The sequence below is a fragment of the Aphelocoma coerulescens genome, chromosome 3 (assembly GCF_041296385.1).
Source record: "Aphelocoma coerulescens isolate FSJ_1873_10779 chromosome 3, UR_Acoe_1.0, whole genome shotgun sequence".
Classification (NCBI taxonomy): domain Eukaryota; kingdom Metazoa; phylum Chordata; class Aves; order Passeriformes; family Corvidae; genus Aphelocoma; species Aphelocoma coerulescens.
This window is the reverse complement of record NC_091016.1, coordinates 93,102,787-93,130,107: the sequence shown is the minus strand read 5'-3', so window position 1 is coordinate 93,130,107 and position 27,321 is coordinate 93,102,787. Positions and strand designations below refer to the sequence as shown.

Here is a 27,321-nt window from a genome sequence, read left to right as displayed (position 1 = left end):
TGAGACCTTAGCAATCAGAACAGGGAAAACAATGGCCCCTCCCAGCACCCCACCCCTCTCTCAGAGGTATCTCTCACAGCAGGTGCTGTTAGTGTGTAGAGGGACAGCTTCCAATGCTCTACTGCATGGCTGCACTGAGCAGATAGCACTGGAGAGCCCTCTGACAGCTGGCTGGTCAGAAGAAGGCAAGGAAGGCCCAGTCCTATCTCCTGTGTTGTGGAAAGCCCAGCAGGTATGCTTTTTTGGCATTATTTAATGAAGAACAATGTTACAAAAAGGTGCAAAGTGGGCAACAGGCTCCTCCTTAAAGGAATGAAAACTACCTAAAAGCTGGTTGCCATGCTTTTGTACTTTCTACTACATGCTCAAGAAGCATCATGCCCTACTCCAGTATGTAACAGATGCTTATAAACCCCTTTAGTCCTGCCAGCTGAAACAGAGGGGAGCGCTCGTGGCTTGTATGCACTGTTTATAAGGTTTCTCCCTCTCTCCTGCTAGCTGAGCTCAAAAGGAAAAGGTGAGTGAAAAAGTGGGTAGGAACACAGACTGCCCTCACCTTCACAGGAGTCTTCGTGTCATTGAAAATTTCGTTGAGCGATGTGCCATTAGGTGAGAGGGGTGTGCGAGGAGAGCCTGTGGGGGGGGTGAAAGAAAAGTCAGGAAAGAAAGGTTTGCACATCAAAAGGCCTCCCCTTGGTGTGTTGGTCAGGTGTCAGCTCACTGGAGCAGCTTTCCTTCAGGAGGGTGTGTTTGAGCACAAGCCTGTGCCAGTGCAAGGTGGCCATGACTCAGGGTGTGGGTAAATCTGCTGCGTTTTATACAATAGACAGCCTTTCTTCCAGGCCAAACATTAGTGGTGTGGCATGTGTGTGACTGAAGGCAAAAATGGCACTGACTGTGCATCAATGAAATTGTGTGAGTTAATAATATTTGATCATTTCCTGTCATACCACATCACATAACACCAAGTGTCTAAGCTTAATTTTGCCGGTTGAGATCTTTGTCTCTCTGACAGCCACTTTTCTTTAGGGTCAATTTAAAGTAACAAGAGACACTATTTTCCACCTAGAGGCAAAATTGCCATGCTGGAAGTCCTTACCAATAAGATTCTGTAATATTTGGCCCTCATAAGAATATATATTCAGGATGGTTTCTCCTTGAACCAAAATGATCATATTTACAGATTTTTGTGACTGAGTGAATTGCTAATATTATTTTAAAGAACTGTAGTATACAATGGGGTTGGTAGGTCTAATTGTAATAATCTGATCAATTTATTGTCAATTTATTGTCTATTATCACTCTGACTTTTTAGCTTGTCAGTCTTTATTTGCTTTGCTTGCTTGTTTTGGTTAACAAAATGCAGCAGCTGACATACTAAATGGTACTTTATAACTGAAGAAAAATTAACCCTATATTATCTAAGTTTGAAACTAGGAAAGCATATAGATTTGAAGACAAACTTTGAATGCAACATTTGAGTAGTAAATATGTTGAAAAGAGATAAAAAATTTCTTCTCAAAGATTATTTTGCTAAAACATTTTCACTCCACTGAACTTGTCATGCTTCTACAACAATCACTAAATTACAGCCTTATAAGAAATAAGAATCATTTGCCTTAGCAATTTTTTATTTAATAAGCAGACACACAACAAGCAGATTTGATTTTACCTGTAGAAATGGAGGGAATTTCTTCCACCTTTTTGCCTCCTGTTTTCTCTGCGGATATTTCGTCTTTCCTATCAATCAAATAGAAATGAGTGATTTAATTATCTGCATATTGTACTGGCAATGACAAAAGTGTAAAAAACCAAAACCATATAGAAATGACCCCTATATTAAGTGTAGTTTAAATGAGAGAAGTTATCGCTAATAGAATGTTTTGTGACCTGAGGAAAAGTCAGGAATCTGCTCATGAGGTTTTGTGACAGATTGCATCGATGCCACCAGAGGGGTGGGATCACAGAGATTAAATCAATGCACTGCATCTGGTTTTGTTTTTCTCCTTGAAGTCAATGAAGGGTTGACCCCTGTGTAAAATGGAAGCAAGACTTCTTGTACATCATCTAACTCAACCTTTGTCTCCTTTGCTATTTCTCACCCTATCAAGGTATTTAAGTGAGAGCTTTGGGATTCTTCTAATTTTAGGGCCAATGGACATTTCAGGTTCTAGGTGTGTTTCATATGGTGTGGTATGAGAAAATAGTGGGTGGGGTTATTTTTCAGTTGTCAGCCTGCATTATAATACCATAAGGATGCCTCCAAATAATGATAGTATCAAATCAGATTCCTGAATCCAGATTATTTTGAGATGCAGAAATGTTAATGTTTCCTTCTGGATGTAATATTCACGGATTAATGCCTACCATGACCCCCCAAGGAAGACAGCTAAAAACTCAAGTAAGAATATGGTGGGTATGATGTATCACAGGATTTGGTTTTGTTGATAATTATTTTCTGTTTTGAGTTTTACAATCATGTGGTGATGAATACATTTTTAATAGCTACTGTTATCTTGCCTGAAAATCAGCAATAATATCTATCTATAAGTACATTTTAAAATAAATAGATATATTAAAGATTCTTCTACTTAGAATGGAAATTATTCTATAGCCTTGAAACCAAATTGTTATTAATTTGTAGCTTTTGGGAAAATTTAGGTTCTTAGAAAAGAATCTTCTAAGAGACATTTTGAGAGTTTTCTGTCATGAGTTTGGGGAGTGAAGTATAATTCCTCAAATTTTCTACAGTGCATACAGATGGAGTATTTGTGAAAACTGGTATGAGTGAAAGAACTAAGGGCACTGCAAATGTGCAGTGTGGTGTTCACTGAGACAGCATAAATCTTGTATCATAGACAGAACAGGTGTCTGAGCTGCTTCTCTATACAGGAACAACCTAGATGTTTAACAACACAAATGAAGAACATGAATGACAACTGATTTACCACATCCTCTGGATATCTTTTGTGATGAGAATTAATGTATTTGTAATGTTTTCACAATGTTAACTAGTTACGTGTTGTATCTATCATTGGAGACTGATTTCTCTATGTGACAGCTATAGAAGATACAAAATATTTCCTAAGCCACACAGTAGTAAAGATGAAGTCCAACCATGCATAATCAATGCTGTCTATATTTCCAGCTAAAATACAATCAATTTCATAGAATTGACTTCAACTTCTGAATTGTGTCTAGGGAAAACAGTACTGTTCACAAAGAACCTAAGAACTCTGAGATCAGTCACTTCACTTAATGCCTTGCTGCCACTGCTTGCAATAGGATGAATGAAAAGACCTCCCTTTGAACTTACAGGGGAGTTTAATTAGGGCCTACATTATTAAAAATATGTCAGATCTCCCATGTCAGAATAAATTAAGATACATAAGACCTCTGTGATCATGAGACACTGTAACTTATGAATGGAAAAGATCATTTGCCTGAAAATCTGGAAATCAGAGAAAACTGAAGGAAAAAAACAATACATCAATCAGAACTTGGGGACTACGATTTGTCTGGCTGCACTATAGTATTTATATACAGAACAACAGAATTAAGTATGGTAGCTTTAATCCTGCCATTCTCAGACTTCCAAGCATTGCTAGGAGCATATTTTTCCAAAGAGTTTATAGAATAAAGTATCACGTTAGTTAACACGTCATGATGTATAAAAATACAGGAAAAATCTAAAGTGAAGGTATAGAGTTTTCATATTATTGTTTAATGTAGCCTCTCAGCTAAACTTTTGTTAAGATCTCTGACTTTCCTTTTGAGAATTAGAACAACTTTTGTCACACACCCAATCAACACCAGTCTAATGCAAAGCCATGTCTCTGTCAGGGTTTCATGCTCACATTAATCTTAGAAAACGTTCAGTGGTGTATTGAAATGAACAGGTAACTCAGACATTTGGCTGCATCTATTATTTGTAATTCAATTACTGTGTCCTATGATACATCCAGTATACATATCTCTCACAGCACACACCAAATACGCCACAGAGCTATCTGAATATCTGCTCACATCCACACACATCTACACATATCTTTTCAAAGAAGGCAGTAACATCAAGTGGCAAGGTTCTACTTGTGCTACTTACCTTTCCTGGAAGGTTCTATGTTTTACTCGCTGCAAAAAAGATTAAGAAAAACAGCATTTTACTAGTGGGTGTATCCAACCATTGAGCCTGTTAGCTCTTTTGTTCACTATAATTTTATGTTTTTCTTCTAAGACATGCCCCCTCCTTTTCCTGAGCAATACTTTGCCCTTAAATATGCAGGTGGGGAGGGACTCGGAAGTCTCTCCCAGTTTCTAAACAGATGTCAATAATCCTTACCCGTTGAATTATTTCCAGGTGCTCTTGGGAATTGCTGAAGTTTTTGCCAATGTCAAATATGCAAAAGGTTTCCCTCTGGCAGGCAGTAACCCAGTTCTGATATTCAGAAGTATCAGGAATCCGATCCAGAAAAATACGAAAGGCTTCCCACACAGCTTCCTGGCAGACTGAGTAAGAAGAAAGGGGTTGGGGATGGATGCTTTGTACCAAATAGTAAACTTGAAAGCCTTTTAAAAGTGATTTGGCATTTACACATTCATCAGTCAAGATGAAGGAACACACTTCTTCAAAATGTTGTTAAAAAATGCTTTTAGAGCAGGGGATTTTCAAACTTAGTAGAAAAACCATTTTAACCAAAACTTGCTAGTAATTTAAAAGCTGTTGCCTTTAGCACTTTACTGTGCAAAGCTCATTACTGTGAGATGGGACATTTATTTTCAGTACTTGATACTTACTTTGGCTTAGAGTGAGTTCATTATCTGCATTATCTAAAATATCGGCGTCTCTGAAATTAGTGCAGTCAGTTTCTCTAAGTATACTCTAAACTTGCTGTAGGGATGTACTCACCTAGCTGTGTTAGGGCCCCTCAATAATACCTCAGGAACGACCTGCCCTCCCAGTAGAGCAGCTGCATGTGGAGCAGATGTGGTCAGGTTATTAAAAAGGAACAGGCTGTCTTTTGAAGAGATGAATTAATTACGAACTAGAAATTAAAGCTACTTTCTACCTCCTTTTTCTTGCAACTCTCTGGTATTTGTTTTTCTGAGCAGTAACTGCTGAATAAAGATACACCATCTGATGATAAGTAATCCAGTTACCAGATAAATGTGACACATGACCAGTTGAGGAGGCATTGTAGTGTGTTCTCCCAGTTTGCCCCGCATAGGGGACTATCCTCATGGTGACCTAAGCTGTGATGTGTTAGTTCAGAGTTGGTATAGGGTCACGGTAGGCTCAAGTATCCAACAGCAACTGTCTGAGCTCCTTTATCTGAGCTTTTTTGTGTTGTGTGCTCATCCCTGGAAGCAGAGAATATATATATATGTAAAAAAGAACAAAATTGTCTAAATTTTCTTAACAGAAAAATTCTCTAGAGGACTGATATGATCCACAGTGCAATTAGAGTTATAAATATGTCATGGGACTTCGTGCTGGGGAGGTCATCTCCAAGGCTTTAGACACAGAAAAGAACAGACCCGAAAGTATATCTCCAAAACAAAATGAAGGTAAGATTTGTCCCACAGATGGGTACAGGCTCTAAGGCTCCAGAATGGCTACCAGATTACCTTTTCATGAAGGATGCTACTGTGGTTACAGATTCAAGGATGATGCTTGCATCACCACATTTTCAAGTGTCCATTTTTTTTTCATTTATCAATTTCATCAGATAAATTAACATGCTCAACTGGGAGGGCAGGAGTCTTTATCAGAAATTCTGATCTTTCCTTGAAGGAAATTTTTTTGATGTTTTGATGAAGAACGTTGAAATGGAAAACATGTAATTGTTCAAGGGAGCAGAAACACCTTTGTATTAATGAGTGTACAAATTATTCAGATGCAGAGACATGTTTAGTTGCTTCCTTTTTGGGAAGTACTCCAGTTTCAGTTGAAGAACTGGATGACAACTGCTTAGAAAATTTTGCAAGTATAGGACACTGCTGGGAAAAAGGAGTATGAGTTTAAAGCTTCTTGCACTACAAGACTTATAGTGTCCAATATCCCAGCTGATGTGCTGCTCTCCAAAAAGCTGGGTAGTACTGTCATATTCATTTTTTTTTTAATGAAAGGGTCATAGTTGCAGGTCTTTGAGTTCAGGTTAATTATACCTGTCTGTTTCAGGATAGCTTGTTTTCAGCCCTATCTGGGATGTAACCAGGGCATTTCAGGGACTTGCAGGATTAATTTCTATTTAAGAAATGCTTTTTGGGTCAGCCTCTGTGACACATTTCAGATTTCTGTTTAATGCCCATTGGATGTTGCAATGGATACCAAATATTTTTATATCTATGGGAATAGCTACAGACATTAGTGCAGTTCTCCCATGCTGCCTATAGCAAGTGGCTGCTGGAGTAAAATTTTTGCAGTTCTACATCCAGGTCTCATTTCAGAGGGAACTAGTTGGTTCCCTGAAAGAGAGCTAGGAGCAGCCAGGTTACACAGATGAATGTGAATGGTTGGTGCCTGATAAAGGAAAAAATAGAGAAGCAAAGGTGATTTAGGGAGTAGATGTTGCCTTAGATACTTGCATCCCAGAAATGATGACTAGGTTTTAGAATTAGCTTTGGACTGTCTCGCTGCAGTGCAAATACATGCATTATTGTAATATAAAATGGAACCGCTCCAGAATGAACGATTGGGAGGGGTAGAGAAAGGAAGAGAGGAAATTGAACCAAAAATTGGAATGCTAACTCTATAGGCTTTCTACAGGCAAGGGAAGTAAAAAAAAAAGAGCTGGGAAGGGACTGACCTAGTTGAGAAAGTCTTACTTTTAAAATGTCTCAAATATTTCTTATGCCCTAAGTTTTTTTCATGACCTACTGGCACTTATCTCAGTGTTTATTATGTACAAACACTGCCAAAGACTTAATATAACTACAGATATACCAACATATTTGTGCAATGACCATTTAATAATTCCATTACTTGTCTTACACTGATGCTATTAATTCTGAGTAGCAATGATGGTACCTGCTCTTTTGAGAAAGGTGGTACTTCTTTCAACACTAATGCAAGCACAATTTGTTCTTCATGTTCAGCCATGCTAGAACACTGTGCAATTACTCTGAGTTCATTAGTCCTCTGAGTGCACTGTTTTATTTTCTTCTGGTCACTGTCTATCTTGAACCCTGCTGATGCACATGTAACATTTGATTATCTATGTAAAAATAAGGCATAAAGTCAATAGCATATACACTGCCTAAAGGTGAAGAACAAGATTCTGGAAAATTACTGTGTTTCCTCAATTAAAGGAAAGACTTTGAAGGAGGAAGTACATACTACAATAATCATCTTACCTCTTAATCTATAGTAAGCTTGGTGACTGGCTAAAATCTGCTTCACTGATTCTTGTGGGCAAACTTTCACACCAGTTGAGAAAAAGGATGACCTCTTTGTTCGGTGTTTTGCCATGTCAAATATCCGCCTTATGGTTGATATCCTGGACCGCTTTGTCGTTTTTTCTGTTTTGTCTGACCCTGAGGTGACTGCAAGATGTTTGGCTTCAGCACTGTTTATTTTATTAGGAATTTCTGTAAAAAATTAAAAACAAGAATGTACATGAACACACTTTGCCTATGCAGTAAGTATCCAATGCAAGTTCAAGTCTGGAAAATGGAGATGACCTTGAGAATTCTTTTTGTTGTGGTGTCAATGCACTGGGTGAATTATTGGGCTGAGGAGAAGTGGCCTGTGACCACATGGGGGAACTGAAGCTCAAGTGACTAGGTAACTAATTCCCTTGTATTTCAACACGTGACCCCAGGACACACAGGGTAAAAGTTTCAGAAGCTCTAAATCCTGTTTTCAAAAGTGACTTTGGATTAGATCCACAAAAGACACTTAAGTGCTTGAACTTTGTGCTACAGCATCTCATTTGTGAGCATATTGCCCTGTAGGGAAATTTACAGTACAGTGATAAGTAATGTGAACACTAGCAGATAAGTAAAATGAGAAATAGTTGTACCTTAAATTTTTAAAATCTTATCTCTCCTTTGGGCTTCAAGGGACATCTCCCTTTAAATCAGGTTCATAATCTTGAAGCTATACCAAGAACTAAACCCTGAAACTTTCAAAAGTTGAGCAGGAGTTTTACTGCCTTTGGGAAAAGAAAGACCTGTGTTTCAGTCTCTCTTTTACTCTACAGTGCACTCCTCTATCCTTCCCTCACATAAACTGAAGTATTAACCAGAACAGACTATGATTGTTTGCTTGCAACTGGATGATAGGTGTTGTGAATGCTCTGGCATCTTATTTCAATAAATCTTTAAATATTCCTGGCAAAGTGGAACAGCTACAGTAGAAAAAAGTGAAATCAGTGACTAGGAATTGAAGACATAGGATTTAATTTTACTTATGAAGCTATTCAATTATGAAAAATGGAAAAGCTTCTAGGCTGTCAAAATAACCTCAAGCATAGGAACACCCATCACAAAAATTCAGGACCCATCTGGTTCCACTTCCTAAGTATTTCTGTTGTAGTATTACATGACATAGCAGCTAAATTTAATGTAAAAAACGTAATGGTAAAGATAGCATATAAACAACACATTTAAATGAGCTGAAATACAGCCTTTTGCAGGATCATGTGACAGGGGCAATGAGTATCTTTTAGATTATCTTCCAAAATTTTGTATACTTGTCAATAAAGATGTTAAAGCAAATTTGGAAATACCCATTTTGGTTGCCTTTTCATACATTTGATACAGTAATTATAGATGAAAAATAAAGAAAATTATAAGCAGAATAGAAGACAATTTGAAAGAATTAAAAAACTTTAAGCAAAGTATGTGTGTTCCTGAATCCTGATGAATCAAATAAAAAAATTACTTTGAAAAATGGTTTAAAAGCTTCTAATGGAAAAATAAAGGGGAATAACAGGGTTAAAAAGGAAAGAGTTCAGTAGGAGTAGCAGTATCAAAAAAAAAAGTAAAAAATTATCAGTTTGCTGGAGAAAGAAGAAATCTCATGCTACAAAAACTAATTATCCTATTCTTAGGCAAATCAAGAGAAAATAAGGAAGGTTAAAAACACTTTGTCTTGACACTTTGGAACTGTGTTAATTAAATCTTTAAAGAAAAGTGGGCAGATAAATGATAAGAGAAAAATAATTGAAAAACATACTTTTATAAAAAGAATAGCATGTGAAATCAAGAATGGGGAATGTTCTACCATGTGTGTCAGCAGTCACATAGATGCACGTCTATCTGTATATGTCTCAGTTCTTATTTAATTTTCAAATAAACATTCAATGTTTACTGTGTAGAAATCATAGCAGTAACATCTATATTTTGAGGTAGGTGCTACTCTGATATGGAAAAAAGTCGACTGCTTGATTGTGGTGAATATTGTCTGAGAGAAAGGAAGTTATAAAACAAAGGCAATAGGTGATTATTACTTTTTAACATATTCCAGAGACAGTGACCTGCAGACCTATAACTGCGTAATTGTTGCAAGGTAATTTAAAATGATGATGCAGTCATATGATGTTTGACATTAAATGACATGGAAGTAATTTTTCCACATTAATGTCAGGTCACAAACCATAAACTGCATAAAAGGAATTTCCCCTGTGAAAACATGGCGTTGGGTTCAACAGAAACCACAAGTGGCCAAACACTGAATCAGTTGAGACACAGAGCTATTTGAATGTTGTATGGGATGAGAGAAGAAGATCCAATGCCACTGAAATCTCAAAGCAGATTCATAAAATCCTCTCGAAGAGAGAATCAAAAATCCACATGGAAAGTAGCCAGTTGTAAGTCTATTACCTTTTACAAGGTGTATTAACTGTGCTTGACCAGCTGCACAGGCAGCCTGACCAACTGGGGCAGAGGATTTTGTCACTAAGCTCTTTGATAGCTTTTGTATGAAGCAGAGGCCTTTCTTGAAGGATTTTCTTCTTCTCCAGGATTTACCTCTAAGTCTTTAACATGAATTAAGAATTATACTATTCATAAAACCAACAAAGGAGATTCTTCTCAAATGATTGTTGTAATGATTTCAAAGTCTCCGTGTTAGGGCCCCTATTTGGCCTTTTCATTCTGAGAAAGTGACCAGCTATTTTCTGCTTTCAGTTTGCACTCTTCTGTCACCTATTTAGGGTGGGTGTAAATTCTTTTTCTTTTCATTCTTTCCCTTCAATGCTCTTTTATTCCTTTTTTTTTTTTTTTTTTTTTTTTTTTTTTTTTTTTTTTTGAGGGATCTGTTTCTAAAGTATATCTATTGTGATAGGTTAAACTTAATTTGTATCTTGTGGTTAGTAAATTTCTCTTACTAGAATAACCTTTATTATCATAATTCTTTGAAATCATATTTTTACTCAAGAAAATTTTAGTTGGAGAAAGCATCAGCCTTTGTCTCCACATGATTGTCCAATATTAATTTCCCAATATTTGCTGATTGTGAATGGAAGAAAACTTGCCTTCTGGTATAAACATTTCCTCATAATTCTTCAGGTCTCTGTTTTCCCCTGCATCATAGAAATTCTGAACTGAGAAATTTTTAGTAAGCCTCACAGGTGTTTCAGCCATATACTTTACTAAAATATGCCTCCACCTACACCTTTTCAGCTGCTTTGATTTCAGAATCCTGGGTTGAAAAAAGAAATCAAAAAGATACACATTATTACGGAATTGAATCCATATATATTAGCTGACCCTTTTTATTATGCAACATAGTAATCGAATGAACTGGAGTGATGCAAATTCTACAGGTACATAATTTGATCATGTAAATAATCCCAATAACACTAGGCTGATTAACTTTTCTTGAAAGAAGTAATTCCTGTAATTTTTTCCTAGTTATTTTTTCTGATACAAATGCATGCAATTAAAATATTTACTGTTTATCATAAATATACCCTGCCCAATTTGAATTTTTCTTATTTAATCCTGCTGTTTGACAGATGTGACTGTTTCAGTTTTATTTTTAAAAGGTTTGTTTAAGTTTTTTAGGGTTTTTTGATAGCTCTAGGGCAGGGCAGATCACTGTAGAAGTTTGATAACGCTTTACTCTACTTCAGCTAATCTCCAAGATGCCTTAAACAAATGTCTAACTCTCCTTTATTCTCACATGAAAGAATCTATACCATGTCCAAATTTTCCAGGTGACATACTTGAGGAAAAATATTGAGGTAGTTTAACCAAAATTATCTACAGAGTCACTGTCAGCTGTCATTAAATTCTGGAGATCCTGACCTCTAGTCCTGAACTTGGACAAATATAACAAAATTTTTTTCAAAACACCATAAAGCAATTTTCAAAATATGATACAACAATCTAATTCATATAGGATCTACAAAGTGCTTTGGTATCCATACCAGTCTCTCAAGTGCACAGTACTGTTCTTCAGGTTTTGGTTTCAGGCAGATAAATGGCATTCGTTTCACATATTAAAAATCTGAATTTCTTGAAATTAGGCCAGGCCTCTCCTCTGTGTCTCTTGAGACCTGCATTATCACATTTATACCCTAACTAAAATTACAAGGCAGGAGGAGCAAATTTCAAAAGTTCCTATGTGTTCTTAATAATCTGCATGTCGAAAAAGGAAAAGTACATCGCTATTGAAATGGATTCTAGAGAAAAAGAGTTTAAAGTTATTCTGATAATTGGTCAGCTTTTTTTTTTTTTTTTAAATTTGCTTTTATAAACATAGGAGCAAGAGGGTCTTATTCATACCTTTTTGTGTGAATGAAGTGGATGTTTCTCTATATAACTTTATTAATTTCTCTCTGTTAATAGTACTAGTTTTGGAAGGCCTCAAATTTTGGAGTTGGTAGTTTGGGTTTTTTTCATCGATGTAGATGATTTCTGGATATGAACATTTATCTACAGCATTATTTTACCAGTAAATGTTTATTTTGATTTGACCGGAGAAAATTTAGATGCTATTGAATACAAAGAGAAGAATTTAAAATACGGTAACTAAAGATTTGATAGCAAAATTCGAGGTGACAAAATTGTTGAAGTCTGAATAATCTATCATTAAAATCATCAAAAGGTTTCAAATGTGTGAAAAAAGCAGATTAGTCTGAAAAACCAGTGGATGTTCTTAGGATAGAGAAGAATGCTTGATTGATAAATGAGACATATTGCCTGCAGAATAAAATAATAATTAAAAGACAAGGCTTATGTAAGGGGAAATGCTGAAATACAATGAGGAAAGCTTATCAAAAAGTTTAATTCAGCAAAGATCCCGTAAACATGTTGCAGTTAAATTTATAGTGGGGCAACTTTTTGTTGATAATTGAGCCAGTAACAAAAGCACAGCTGACTAGTCCTGAAAAGTTGATCCTGAAATCTCTTATCGGACTGATCGATGGAAACACCAGATGGAGGACAGAAAGTACAAAGAGAGGTAATAGCCTGGGCTCTTTCCCTAGAGGCACTCTCCTCCATTCATGGCAGTAGTGAGGATCCCACATTCTAATGGTGCTTGCCAGTGACAGGGTGCCCATGACATGTCCTCTCCTTATATATAAAAAGATTTTAAAATCTTTTTTTTCCATGGCATATTTCCTCAGGTCAGTGTCAAGGGAAGAATCTAGCTGGATTTGAAGGGGCTTAGATGAGCAGGGACAGACTAAAATATGGCATGGCTTTATCACCAAATGCTTTCCTGTGTGCAGCAATCTCTATCTTCCCATGCAGATGTGAAAGTGGAGGCCCTTTCCTTGTACTCTTGCTGATGTTCAGGGCTGCTTTGCCAGTGCTTTGTCAGACACTGCAACTTTGACTGTGTTTACATTGTATTTCCAAGTTTGTTTTCACAACTATAAAGGCTCACAGTTTCGAAAATTCAGTGTGGAATTCCATACTAGAAAAATTAGTACTAATATTTAATCTACTCAGGTCTAGTCTGAGAGCTCAATGCCCTTCAACCCAAGGTTGTATGGCTTGCTTGAACTTATGTTCACGTCCGATATGTTATTGAGCTGTTTTCAATGTACACAGTGAAAGAACTTTGAAAGGAAATGCTCAGCCATGACGGTTGTTACATCCTGGTGGGCGTTATCTGAGCTCTGACTGGAGTAGCTGAGACACAGCAGGGAACTCACTTGGGATCTCACTTCTTCAGGTTTAGTGCACTTAGCCAGTGAACTGCTGAGTAAGAGGCCAGTATCCACTTCTGTGGGGAATTTTTGCTGAAAGATAAGCAGCTGACATTGATGCTTAGCTTCAGTAGAAGAGGAATTGTGGCCAGAGGAGAATGCTTCTGTTTCCAAAAGAGGAAAGAGGGCTAAGACATATTTATTAAAAGTAATTTTAATTTCTCAGAATGAATATGGACAATGATGAGCTTGGTAATTCCTGTTTGGTATGTTGGCTTTGTGAATGCCATTCTTAAATGTGACTAAACAATAACATTGCCCGTGGAATGAGGCCTGGATCTCTAATTCTGGCAATTGTGTATCTATGGGGGCCAAGTCCAGGCCTCCAGTTTGGAATATCCTGTGTCCAGCTGCCTAAAGTTCATTCGTGAACTTCCTGTATGAGTGCCACAAAGATGATGGCTAACACTCAGACCTATAGATCCCTTCCTGTACCTACTAATATCTTGTATTATGCAAGATTCAGCATCACATTTACATGTCAGGGAGGTGCCAGGCTCTGCCTGTGCAGTGGAGACTTTATACTGAAGACAAAATATGCGTGATCCCTGTATCTCTTGCTTGGATTCAGCATGACAAAACATCACCTTCACATATTCACAAGCTGCATTCAAGCTCTCTATGACACAGGAGAGGAGTTCCAGGCTTCTGCTTAAAAGGTAAGTTCTGTAATTTTCAACCTTTTAAAGACTATGTTAGTTTTTAAAATTAGATCTATAGCAAGGGATTTTTCTTCTTGAGAATTCAGGAAAATGGTGGGTTTTCATAAATCCTGCTTCTTGTCAGAAACACATGATGATGTTTAAATGTTTATGAAAGGTGAAGAATCTGGTTTCTGTTAACACAGTCCTCTAATAAGGTAAGACTCCCATGAATCTTTGTGATACATTCCTATTGTAATCCTTATGTTGAAAATACTAAATGTTTGCTTATAATGAAACAACCTACACCTCAGAACATGTATGGAAATAAATCTGAAGAAGAATGTGATAAATTCTGAAATATATAACAATGACATTAGTAAATGTGCAAATTTTAATAAAAGGTCCAAACCCTTTTGTTTTAATGGTTTTATGTTCAAAGCTAGGAGATGGCATTAGATAATGGTTCTTTTTCAGAACATTGATTTAGCCAAAGATCATGGCTGCCATCAACCAATGTGCTCTTGGATTTCAGTAAGTGTGAAGAATTTAATTTCTGCAAGTAGGTAACACTGGGAAGCTAAAATAGATATCAGAATCCCTCAGCTGTTCCCCTCCTCCTCTGCTCATACATATCTGTGTGGTTTTCTGTGCAAAGTGGAGAAATGCAATTGATAACCAACTTCAGGAAGAATCTTGTTTGTTTACTGTGAATTTGGAGCAATTTTTATGGAATTTATGTGTAGGCCTTATAACAGACAAACATAGTTTTTTCTCCCTCTCTAGAAGAGATAATTTAGTAACTTATTTGAATCATAATAATTATACAATTCATGGGAAAATAATTGTAGTGAATTATCTACCTATTATAAATGAGAACAGAAAGCATAACATGCAACTGGTAAGATTTTCCTGCTTTTGTGAATATAATTGTCATATACTAATGATGAAGCCACATTCACAATAAATGCTGTCTGTACACACCACAAATATTGAACATGCTGAAATCTTAGAGTCAACATGATTTTGACACATTGGCTTGCAACCTGAAAAAAACATAGTAAGAAACTCATGTTTTCATAGATGTAATAGGTCCCATTAAAGGTAGAAATTTTTACATTCTCTTTCAGACAGAAAGGTGAAAATTGTTATTCATCAACTCTGCTAACTTCTGCTGCTGGAACTCATAAAAAACATCAAAGGCCATCTATGGTTTTGTTGCTAATTTGTGGATCTTGTAACAGTCTGCTTAAAGTCCAGAACCTGGACTAGAAACAGCACTGAAGAATGACTGGTTTTAATGCTCATGTATGATGCAAGTATCTATTTATATTTCTTTGGCCATCTTAGAAGCATTTGACCTGAAAGGCTGTTCTATTAATTGATATGGATATGATATCAAAAGATGTAAGAAAATGCCTTAAATGTTTGAGCAGTTCTTGGAGGGATGCTGTGCTGGTTTGGCCAAATTTAGAAATATATCCTCTGAGAGAAGGCAGGTTACAAACCACCCCTCCCCCAACCAGGTTTGGGAAAGAATAAATTTTCCTGGAAGGAAACTGAAGGAGATAAAAACTATTTATTTAACAAACACACAGGAAAAGGAAAATAATGCTAAAAATAAAAAAAATCTCTCGCTGTAGAGGAAAAAGCCTGGGAAAGTGTCAGAGTCCTCCCTTTGGTCTCCTCAGAGCTGGGGCTTGGCCCAGGGCCAGGCCCTCTGTGCTCAGTGGAAAGTCCTCCCAATGTGTTCTGATATTGAAGCAGTCCAGTAGAAAAGAGAGAAATCTGAAATTCCAGGGAAGGAAAAACAAGTTCAACTCTCAGTCTCTCTCTGGAGAAAAGGAAACTGAACAACTGGCCAAAAGCTGACTGGGCAGCAGCAAGCCGGGTGCTTCTTCCCTCCCCTGCCAAAGCTGGAAAAAAAGTCTCTATCTCTGTGTGACCTTGAACAAGCTGCAAACTGCTTTGGGAAAGTTTTGCTCAGTTTTTCTTTCCCCCTCTCAGGCTCAGTTTAAAGGCATAGAAAGGCACAAAAACTAATTTCTTGGCATAGGGCAGCAATATGGGATACACATCATAAAGTCACCCCAAGACATATGCATCCAGTCTGAAGTGATAAAACACTCAGTTGAGCACCTCTGCTCTTAATTTTCTGATTAGTCATTCTCAAGAGGTACAGCCATTCCCTGAGAAAGTCAATGAGACAGCATAAGTTCAAGTTCCAGTGATGCTTTGCCATACATGTCAACATTTCAACAGTTTTGATGGTATAAGTCAGAGTTGCAGTGCAGAATGGGTTTATTGAGGTAACTATATTCACATATGATAGCAACTAGAGTGTCTGGTGTATCAAAACTTGCCAGAAGCCCCAGTGTCATCTCTTTACTTCAGCTTGTGTAAGTGGAACTGGTTGATTTTCCTCACAGTTTAGGGTCACTCATTCTGCAGTACAATCTACAGTCTCTGGCTAATTGGCTGAAACACATTTTGACACAGCGTGACTTGCACTTAACCTTACTTAACTTAGTTATGTATCAAGCTGCATAGACCAAGTTTGGTTTGGAGGACACCTAATCCAATTCTTGATCTAAGCATGACAACTTATTCATTTAGTTTTGACGGAGAAGAGGAAAGGGAAAATAACTTGAATAGAAATGTCTTCATTTTGTGCCATCGTCATGAAATCACAAAATTAAAGATGAGTGATCACTGTTTCCTGCCTGAAACTGCTGGGGTTTCTATGATCTGTGCTGAGTCATATGTATGAAAGGTATACCTGCAACACAGCCATTAAAACTGGTATTTCAGGTAACAGGGTTACCAAGATCGTCAACACGAAACTGGGTAAAGTCTGAGGGAGGTATTGAAACATTTGAGTGGCCAGTCAGAAGGAAATTTTGGCTCTGCACTGAAGCAGAAATTTAAAAGCCAGAACCTCATCAATGAAAAGACAAGCATGATGACCTAAGCACAATTAGTTATGTAGCTGTGAGTCTGTGCCCTTCTGATTTGCCAATGTCTGTGTAACCAGGCAGATGCTCTGAGAATCAGCCCAGAAAACTCTGCTGCTGTCCTGGTTTATGACTGCAATGCTTCTTACAAGCCAGGACTTCAGTTTCTGTGTCACACCGCAGGTCCTCATGCTTTTGTGAAATGAGGACGATAGTGTTCTGTGTCAGAGCAGGTATTTGGTAAAGGTAAAACTGGTGGTGTGCTTGCATACAACGATAAGGCATGCTACAATTACATAAGGGTATATGAACACCCCTATACTGTGGCAGGTGTCAGGGTACTCCCAGATGATTGTTAATCTATGTTTTCTGGACAGGTTACTGTTCTGAAGTCTCTGTTCAGTAAATAGCAACTGACAGTGACTAAATGCCAGCACACATGTATATGAAAGCAGATAGATATTTCTTTCTTTTTGAGAAGTGGGTTATTCAATATCACACATTCCAAAGGGGAAGAAATTGAAACACAGTTGGGCTTACAAAGTACAAACCTCATGGAATGTACAGGATAGTGCACCTAATTCCTGATTAACATGGAAGAATTATGTGACAGAGGATGATCAGAAGACTAATTTTAATCCCAAAGGGATTAGACTGAGGTAAAAAAGGAAGGAAAACATATTTAAAATATTTTAAAGCATCAAAATGCAGTAGAATGCATACAGAATTTTCCTTTGGGGAAGAAAAACTTTCTTCTGGAAATAGAACACCATATTTACAATATCTAATGGGCATTGGCCATGTCAGTGCACTTCTCAAACCACAAATTTTCCAAAATTAGCTGAGAAATGAACATGAACAATCTGGATTTCTAGTAGGTTAAGACTCCAAATTATTTTACTGTAGCCTGTAAATTAATGTCCTGTAGAAGGAGAAAACTGTTGATTATTAATAGTGATCACCTTGTCCACAGGTGTTTTCTGAGGAAAAATCCCACATATCTTGCTGTTCATTCACATGCAGTTCACTAATCCCTATGGCACGGGTGGGACTATTTCTGGAATGAATCTTTAAGATTCAGTGACAATGGTCTAGTATTTATATTAAAGTTTGGCTTTTAGCCAGAAAATAGAAAAGATCAAACCCCATATGTAGTGCAGTGTTACATTTGTTTGAGAAGGGAGAGAAAAAGGAAAAGGCTTACTTTTCATAATTTTATAAGCCCAAACAGGAAAGCCAACTTTAACATTATAATTCTTATTTTATGGATGACAGTAGAAGATAATATCACTGCAAAAAGCAGATATCTCTTGTTTTCTTTCTCTGTTTGGAACTTCATATTCTTTGATTTTTCTTTTCCTTTGGCACAAATTTGCTTAATTTTTTTTTTTTTTTTGAGGGCAATTATAGTAATGAAGATCTGAAACATTTATTGCTGAATTAGAACAGCCTAGTGGGAAGGGGTGAGTCAAAATGAATTAAAATGATTTCACAGAGCACACAAAAAGCCTTTGTGTCCTGAGGAATGGCTGAGTAAATAGCGGATATTTGCTTGCTGAATAAAAAATGCCACAAAACAGCCTTGAACGCACTCTGGCTCCCCTATGTTCCCCGTATCAAGTGCTAGGGTGTACCCAGCATCCCGGCATAGTTTTGAGAGTTCAAAGTTCCTCTGCATTTTGGTATTTAGTCTGGCTGTTCAGTAGTTTACTATTCAGATTTTGTGCACAGATTCTTTGCTGTCACAAAGCAAAGAATCTAACTTTCCCTTTCCATTGCTAGAGACAGTTTTTGTCAGGAAAGTGGCAAAATTATGGCCAAAGGGAAACACTGCAACTCTAAAGTGTTTATTTTGCTCCCTACAGTTTCCTGTTTGTTTACTGTGGAACTGGAGGTGCTCCTGGAGAGCCTCCAAATGGCTGAGAGAAGGACTCTTTTGGTCCTTAAATAGGGACAAGGAGGAAGGACCAAAAAAAAAAAACATTACTAAGCAAGCTCCATATTTTTAAACCTACTTTTTGTTAAATATAAATGTGCGAAAATAAAGAATTTGAATTTTAGTTTTTCTTTTTCATTAGGAAAAAATCAACTGACTAACCCTGTAAATATTTTGCAATTATCTCTATTTTTTTTGTTAAAGATGGGGCTATTTTATATCTTAGTCTCTTATTCCCTAGTCTGTCACAGTTTACATGTACTGCAAATTTGAATGACCATAGGGATCTCAAAACACCTATGCTAGGAGCACTAAGAAGTGATTCATGTGAGTATTCAGACTACTGGGAGAGCCCATATACTTTTGAAAAATGTTTTCTGTAAGTATCTGACCCTAATGCTAAGTCATGGAAGCATCTCTGTTCTGAAAAAGAAGTTTCTTAACACAAGCATTAAGTGTTTTGAGATCTGTGTGCATATATTTGAAATAACATAGTTTAAAAATATTATGTATGGCATGACTAAATGTCAATAAAAAGTTAGTATTATACACTTATGCATACAACATGTACTTTATAGAACTGGTGGCAAGGAATATTTCTAGTTATTCAGTATTCCTCTCTGTCAAGATAGCCCCCCATCATTTTGCTGGTCTGTTATGGAAAATGCATTGTCACATGCAATCACAGTTTGCAATAGGTGAAGCTATGTGACACCACTTTCACCACTATTGCTTTCTAAGTTGTAATTATAAATAGGGGCTGCAATGTCACCATCGAGCATGCGTGAATTGCCTGGAATTCATTCTGTCTCTTTCCATCACCGAATATGCAACTTAAATGCAAGAGCAATGCATCTTGATAAAACTTGTTTTCTTGTCAGACATGAAGTATCATCATTCTCATTCTTTTTTTTTTTTTTTAGTTTCATTTAATCACTAATAATATTTCTGAAATATCATTAGTGATTAAATGAAACTATTTGCATAGAATTAAAAAGTAAAGTTAAAGAGCCGCAAAACATAATTCTAGTGTTAACTAATACAGTATACTTTCCCAAGTATTTTTTCAGTACTTTAATTGTCCACTAGAGAAGATTTACATAATTTAACTGAAATACAAGAGCTGTGTCCTGTATTTCTGTATTTCTTTAAGAAAAGCAGGAATTTCTTAAAAAAACCCGAAAGTGTAAATAAAACTTTCCAAAAAGTATTGACAGCAGACTATATTTCATACTGTCTCCCTGACAAATATTTAGATAACATCGGGGAGACTTCTCTTTTATCATTTTACATTCTTTGCATTTAATTAACAGGTCTGACATAAAATAGAAGGTTGTTGACTTTGGCACACATAGCACTTGTAATGTTAGCTTTTAATTCAATTATACAAATATCAAAGCATAGATGGAAAAGTTAATGAGAAACCTCCTCCAAAATTAAATACATTCCCCAAATCTCTAAATATATTGAATATGGGAATAACCAGGGAAAATCACATCACCATCTTTTCTTTTTTGTTGTTGAAGTAGCTTTAAAATTGTTGTGAACTTTTAAATGTTTTTAAATAGCACAATAGTTAGCTGATGTACTAAGTACAGAGCAGTTGCCTGTATTTCTATTTTCTTGCAAATAATTTTATAGTTATTATTACAGTAATCCTTACCAGTATTGCCATTTCTTGTCTATTTGACGGTACAGTGTATTCCTCCAGAATCTGTCTATCTAGAAGTTTTTGAAGTTGTTTTTAATAATGAGAATAACTGTCTTCACTGGTAAATGCGGAGATACACTTTGCTACTTTCTCTTCATTTCAGGGATAAAAGACCAACCATGTTAAAACTTAGATGATCTTTCAGCCTTTTTTCACTTTCCATGTATTCATTTTAGAAATAATATTTTTTCATAACCGAATATATGCAGGTAAAATGAAGCTAAATAGCATCTCTTACAGATATTGTAAAACCTGCAAAACACACATGAGAAAGAAAATCAATGTTTTCTTTTTCAGCTTTATAGCAGTATCAGTAGCCATAGTGTGTCTAGTTCAATTGTCAAAACACCACATTCTAAACAAAATATTCTGTAACATGAAAGCCCTTGATCTTGCAAATATTTTGTTTCTCAACATATGCAATATAAAATTCATCTAAATCTTTAATATAGGAACTTACCTCTGCTTCCCTGAACTTGGAGAGCAAGGCAAATGATCAAAAATATTAATCCAGTTTTCAAATGCATGCTGTCTATTGATCATTCAGTTTTCAAGACCAGTCATGCAGGAAACGAGAATATTTTGGTCAAGTAGAAGAATTCTGTTTTCTTAGAGAACAAAAATCCCCAAAGGTCTTTTTTGTTATTAATTTTCAGGTGTCTCCAGCCTTGGACTGCATTGAATTGCAACTAGGCAGAGTGCAACAGGTGCCAGAAGGCGAGAGCTGGGTGAACCCCTCCAATGTCCACACTTCTAGCCTGGGGAACTGGAGTGGTAAGACAAGAGTGACGAAGTTTTAAAAAAGAGCAGTGTCTGTTTCTGGAATAATCTGTTTATCTGCTGCTCAGACATAATCCCTCTTACGGTCCAGCTGGAAGAGCTTTCTTCATCTTATTAACCTTCTGGAGCAGCATCTGTCAACCCCAGAAGACTTCAACAATACCATGATAAACAACAGAAGTTGCTTCTAGTTCCCATTGCCTTCGAACATTGATCCTTTGGGTATTCTGGAGGTATGGCAAGTGAAAGCTAATTGCGCTGATTCCAAACCAGGGATCGTAAACCCCAGGGAACTTCCTTAAGATAACTTTTTCCTGAAAGAACGTACAATGCTCAACTCTTCCACTGCCTATGTCGTGCAATCCTCTCTCCCTTCTTGTACCACAAGGTTGCTGTTGCAATATTCCTGTGAAAGCAGTGATGGTGATGTTCTCTGACAGTTGTGAAGTGATGACTCAGCAGTGAATTGCAGCAGTGTTCAGGGCTGGCACAATCTGATGCCAAACTGTGACTGGGGCAGGGAAAGTGCTGCATGGTGGGAGGAAAAGAGAAAGTGATGAGAAATGCTGTTTCAAGCACACAGCTCTAACTAGGCCAAGAATTGGCAGTGAGTGAATACACTGCTCAAACAGCTCTGCTCCAGTTTCCCAGATAACTATTCCAGTTACATATTGGCAATGGTAAGTGTTCCATACTTATCCTTTTATTTTCCAATGCCTTTTTTACTGTTGCATTACACCTGAAAATGCTAGCAGGTGGGCATTTCTACTGGGCTCTCCCCCTTAAAAATGTTTGTCCAAGTGCTTTAACATAGGAAGTATCTAGACTGGCAGCAAGAATCTGTAAGCACGTTACTTTAAGAACAACCTTCATTTGAACCCAATCAGTATTCTATTTTTACTTAGGATTTAAACAATGGTAACCTCCCTCCCTTTCCAAGATTGCCTGATTTTAGCTACTCAGACCAGCTACTGTGGAGACTGGGCTGTGACCAGACAAGATCTGCTTTTTTTTTTTGTATTACCTTTCATGCACATTGTTTTATTGTTCCAAAAAAACAAATTAAGAATACCTTGCCAGCAGCACAATGCAAAGCAACAGTAGAGATGATTAGGACTTCTACTGAAGAAAAATTTATTATATAAGGATCATTCTTTAGCAGTGCCAATATTTGTCTTTACATGTTTTACATATAACAATCATATTGTATATAGTGTAATCATACCTGTGTGAACCAGGTAAGCTTTAACAAACACTTGTATTTGAAAGATGAAGCTCGCCCCATATGTTACCTTATTTTTAGTTACTTCAACTTTTAATCTGCAACAGTTGGAAGCAAAGAGAATTTTTCTCAGGGTGGTGCAACCTGCCATTTGTGGTGTCATCTGAGAGTGTGGAATTGGTGAAAGTCAGATTATTTCCTCAGAGCACTCTGGATACCAAACTCCATATGGAATTTGATAGGAGTGTGGTCCTTTAATTTCATTAGGAATCTAATTTGTCAGACTACATTTTGAAAATGTGCAATAAAGAGATTTACTTAATTACTCTAGAAACTGTTTAGTGTAGCCTGGGCTAGGAATCAGAAATCCTATATCAAAGCTTTCATATAAAGATGTATTTTTGAGCCGTTTACATGTTGGAGAATGCAGACATTTAATAACACATTCTTATCTTTCAGAGATAGAGGAACAAGAACAATCCTAAAATATGACATTGTTTTTAGTGTCAAGATATGACTTAAGGAAAAGATTGAACTCTATAGGTAAACTGTGATTAAAAATTTGTAGGGCAGGAGTTTGCATACTTTGAGATTATGCTTAAATCATTAATATTTCAAGCTGTTTTCTGCTAAGGCAGTGCCTTCTATGAAGTTCCATTTAATTAAGAAATTTTGTAACTAACCTTGATAACTGCCACAGGGGAAGCAAACAAGAATGATAAACACTCATTAAAACTAAAGCAATATTATCTAGGGACCACTCCATCTTTAAGTACTGCAGAGTTTAATTATAGGTCACTGTTAATTAATCTAGAAGTGTTTCTTCTAGTTGGTTTGCTGTCAACAATAATTATGTATTGTTAAAAAGGTGATTAAAAAAATTCTACTGAAATTCAATAGTGCATTACGAATATACTACCAAGACATTGGAAGGGCAAAACTGGATGCTAAAATATCCATTCACCCAGGATAAGTGCTTACAAATGGGTTAAATTAGACTCGTTACTGGTCATCTGAGTGCATTGCTGCATGCACCTAGAATAATCACACTGATATGCTGTGTAAATATACCTAAAGCTGTTTCCTTTGTTTGCAGAAAAATGGCAATTGAGGCCTTCAAGGACTCCATTTAGAAGACCTTTGTTTTAAATTATTGGTAAGTCTGGGGCTCTAGACACTGTTACATAAAGATGGCCTGGAGGTTGTTATGCACGGTGATGAATTTTAGGTACCCTACCTGAGTATGTAATACAGGGTGCCAGCTAATTCATGTTACTGAAAATTGAAGTTGTATTTTATACCATCAGCCAGAGTCTATACCATCTCCATTCAACTTCACGTTGTAGTTTCCCTGAGTAATTTCTCTATTGGTCTAGCTAACTCTTTTCCTTAAAATTTCCACACTGCATTTACCTGAGAGGTGTTTCTCACCCTGGGGAAGGGGAGATACAAAATTTTGAAGTACTTTTTAAATAGCCTCAAGACTTTCTCTGGTATTCATTATTTCCATAAGAGCCAAATAGATACTTAGCAACCAACATACACTGGGCACAGCTTCAGGCTTCTGATTAAAAGTGGGGAAACTGGGGTTCTTCAGATCCTTTCTCTGCTGTTGAATTTGGCCAAATCAAGCTGCATCTCAGCCTCCTGATCTGTAAATGGGAGGGAGAGATGACCCTGGGGGAGATAGAAAAGATTCTGTAGGAGCAAACAAGATGATACATGTAAGAAAGAATGGCCTTTCTCCCCCTTTCTCATGCACTAAAATGTAGATAAAATATTTCACAGATGACTATTTTGAGTTTTCAAAGTGTATTTTTTAGATATTCTGGTTTCATATTTTAGATATGAAAGTTGGGCATAAGCAGTAGCCCTGCACTGGATTAAAGACTTTGCCACAAATGTCTTTTTGCTCTCTGAGTTTTTCCAGTTCAGCAGTAATTTGTACTTTGCCCTCTACCACTGCCCAGCCACCATGTTTGGGTTTTTTTCTTACTGACCTAACACAAGATTTACATTTATCCAATAAATTTAAAAATTCCAATTTAATTATGATATTATAAAAATTTCCTTCCTTTAAGAATAAGAAGGAATTTAAGACATTTTTGAATAGTAAAACCATCAGGGAATGGGATACACAAGCTCTTCCAGTTGCAGCAAAAGCAGATTCCACAAAATCAGTCAAATGCAACGAAAGCAAGCTAGGAAGTGGGTCACTTCAGCTTTCCTGGTTTTTATGTTATTTTCTTATTCATTTATTTGCCATTGACACAAATAAGATAGTAGATTAACTGAGTCTTTGATCTCATCCATGACTACCTCTAGGCACTGAACTGTAGTCCCTAACTCAGACTAACTTTCCATTAAAGTCAAGCTTACTGCTCAGGCTGAAAGCAAATTTGTCTGTTTTCTGTGACACCTCTCTCCTCCAAAACAAGGACCCCAATGTTCTGCTGTACTGCAGCTGCAGAGACCATGGTGGAATTCTAGCCTGAACACAAAATTGAAGCAGGTGATGCATGAATGCAGTTCTTCATGTTATTTCATTAACATAACCCTAGATTACTTCTGCAGTCAAAAAATATCTCCAGGTTTCTCTGGGGCCTTTAGAATCATTGCTGTTATGCTGTTGCTAACACAGTTGTGAAGTCCTAGAACCCCTGATCCTTTAGAACAGGAAGAAGTATCATGTGCATACGATGAGTTACCAGTCAATATATTTCTGATGACTTCTTGACCCCATCACCTCTACTTTCTTCTGAAACTTTTTTTAGATTGTACACTCTTAAAAGGATCAATGTACTTAGATGCTGTTTAGTGTTACAAGGGAGATAAGGGTATGGAAAAAACTGAGTAATTCAGCATAATTATGAGGAAAATACCTCAGCCTCAGACTACTGCTTTAGGATGATCAATGATAAACAAATGATCCTCATGTTGACAGTTGATTAATTTTCTTTGGTATTTTCTAATATCTAAATGGGACTGAAATGATTTCTTTTTCCTATTAGGCTGCAAAACAGCAAGCTGACCACTGGCTTCCAGTCAATGGAGATAAAGACTGCAGTACATCTGCTCAAAGAGATTATCGGTCACTTGCTTGCATACCAATACACAACCTTCTGTTACTCCTGGAGCTGCCTTAAGCTTCTGTCATGGGGAGCCATAATGAGCTTGACACATTGTTTTTCTCTTGATGCTGGGAAAGGATCTTTCTAGATTTAGCTGATAGAGGAACTGATTGTTTTACTGTTCACAAAACTGTCCTCAGCAGGGTAGCAAATTAAGTTGAACCCTGTAGTTATCAGCTTTAAAAAACTGAAGCTATCAAATATGTCTCTTTACATGAAGAAAGCCTGCAGAGATGGGGTCTTTTGCCATATATTTTCTCTAAACAGAAACAGAAATCTGGTAGCTCAGATTTCTGAGTTTCTTTTAATGGTAATGGGAGAGATATGTTTAGCAGTAAAAGAGAAGGCCAGAAGGGAGATGTCTAAAGAACTACATGTGCTTGTATCTTTAGACTAGCTTAGTTTTTCCCTCTTTGAGTGTAAGATAATAGTTACTCTTTCTTTCTTAGCCTAGAAATGTTCAATTTTTCTTTCACAGTTTGTAGCTATTCCTTGTCATCCACAGTGTCTGCATTTGTTCATCAGGATTTTACTTTCTACATTTACCATGTGAGAGTGGAGTATAAAATGGCTGTTATTTCCTGAGCACAGGACTGAGCTGGTAGGCAGGAGTTTCTGGAAAGGTCTTGAAAAAAACCCTGATGTGTGTACCTGGGTTGTGTGCCACTGAAGGTGTGATTAAATGAAGAGAAATTAAAAACCTACCCAGGAAGATAAAAATATATGGAAATCTTTCGAAATTAATCTTTATTGTGGAAACAGGATATATTTTTTACCTAACAGTTTCTTACTCTTCTTTTTCAGGAGGGGGTGTGTGTTGCTACTGCTTTCTGAAAGGGACAGGTGACAGTCAGCACGACTCTATGGACCTGACCTGAAACTTCCTGATCTATATGTGTGTTGATAACTGTCACTAACAAAGTTAGTGGCTGCCATAATTCATAGTCCAGCAAAAGTAAATATAAATATTTAATTTCAACATTTTTTAAACAAAATGTAGGAAAACTGGAAATAGTGTGGAGATTGCCTGTAATTAGGCCTGGCAAGGCTTGCAGAATTTTTAAGTAATTTAAGCACTACTATTATCTATATTATTGGTGGTTTTGCTTGGGTTGCTTTCAGTAATCTGCTGTGTTTGAACTCAGGGGAATGCTGTGAAAGTGTCTTCTGACAAAGACGCTTTGGGAAGCAGGTTGTCTGTCAACTGTACAAGTATTGACCTCTCATCTTACAAGATTGTTTTACACTTTTGATGGAATCCTATCTCTGTATGTCTGACAGTATCATGCTTATCATTCCTTACATAATAGATTCTGTGTATGTGCAGAAGCTGGTTTTCCCAGTATTGGTGCTGCTGGCTCCCTCCATGGAATCTCACAAAATCAACTTGAATGTTGTTACCACCAATAAACTCCCTTAGGGTTTATGCATGATAACATTACCAGTGTGACACTGTCATTACTCATTTCATGCTTTGTTCCTTGTATCCCTCGTTACCTTGTCTTCCACTGTTAAATGAAGTATTATTATTATTATTATTATTGTTATTATTTTCCATTACTTCTGAAGTGCTCTGAGCCAAGTGGGCTTTATCTGCATCTCGTTGCTGCATTTTTGGAATGTAGCTGATGCAAAATAAGAGTATAGAAACATTTTCTCTAATTCTTTAAAACCATGCTCTAGTTCTTGGTTTTATTGCTCAGTTGCTCTTTCTCATTTTGATATTTTGGTATTGAAAATCTTTCAGGGAAATATCAGTTAGATGAGTTCATAGTTGGTA

General features: G+C 36.8%; 1 protein-coding gene and 1 long non-coding RNA gene across 4 annotated transcripts in view; one reads left to right on the top strand and one right to left on the bottom strand.

Moving 5' to 3' along the window:
* Positions 1 to 20,935, bottom strand: part of IMPG1 (interphotoreceptor matrix proteoglycan 1) — a 54,757-nt gene extending 33,822 nt beyond the window's left edge. Inside the window, exons 1-6 of the mRNA XM_069008608.1 lie at positions 20,869 to 20,935; positions 7,354 to 7,587; positions 4,340 to 4,506; positions 4,103 to 4,131; positions 1,673 to 1,740; positions 557 to 633 (exon numbers count right to left, since the gene is read on the bottom strand). Of these exons, the coding sequence (XP_068864709.1) occupies positions 557 to 633; positions 1,673 to 1,740; positions 4,103 to 4,131; positions 4,340 to 4,506; positions 7,354 to 7,587; positions 20,869 to 20,935 (642 nt within the window). The remainder of the gene's footprint in view (positions 1 to 556; positions 634 to 1,672; positions 1,741 to 4,102; positions 4,132 to 4,339; positions 4,507 to 7,353; positions 7,588 to 20,868) is intronic.
* On the top strand, positions 152 to 26,978 carry LOC138107362 (uncharacterized). 3 transcript variants are annotated; one of them, XR_011149444.1, is made up of 5 exons: positions 152 to 232; positions 21,065 to 21,182; positions 21,257 to 21,868; positions 23,507 to 23,566; positions 26,346 to 26,978. It is a non-coding gene; the product is annotated as an uncharacterized lncRNA (long non-coding RNA). The 3 variants fall into 3 exon arrangements; XR_011149443.1 differs by having other exon boundaries at positions 21,065 to 21,868; XR_011149445.1 differs by lacking the exon at positions 26,346 to 26,978 and adding an exon at positions 25,422 to 25,472 and having other exon boundaries at positions 21,065 to 21,868.
* The last annotated feature ends 343 nt before the right edge of the window (positions 26,979 to 27,321 follow it).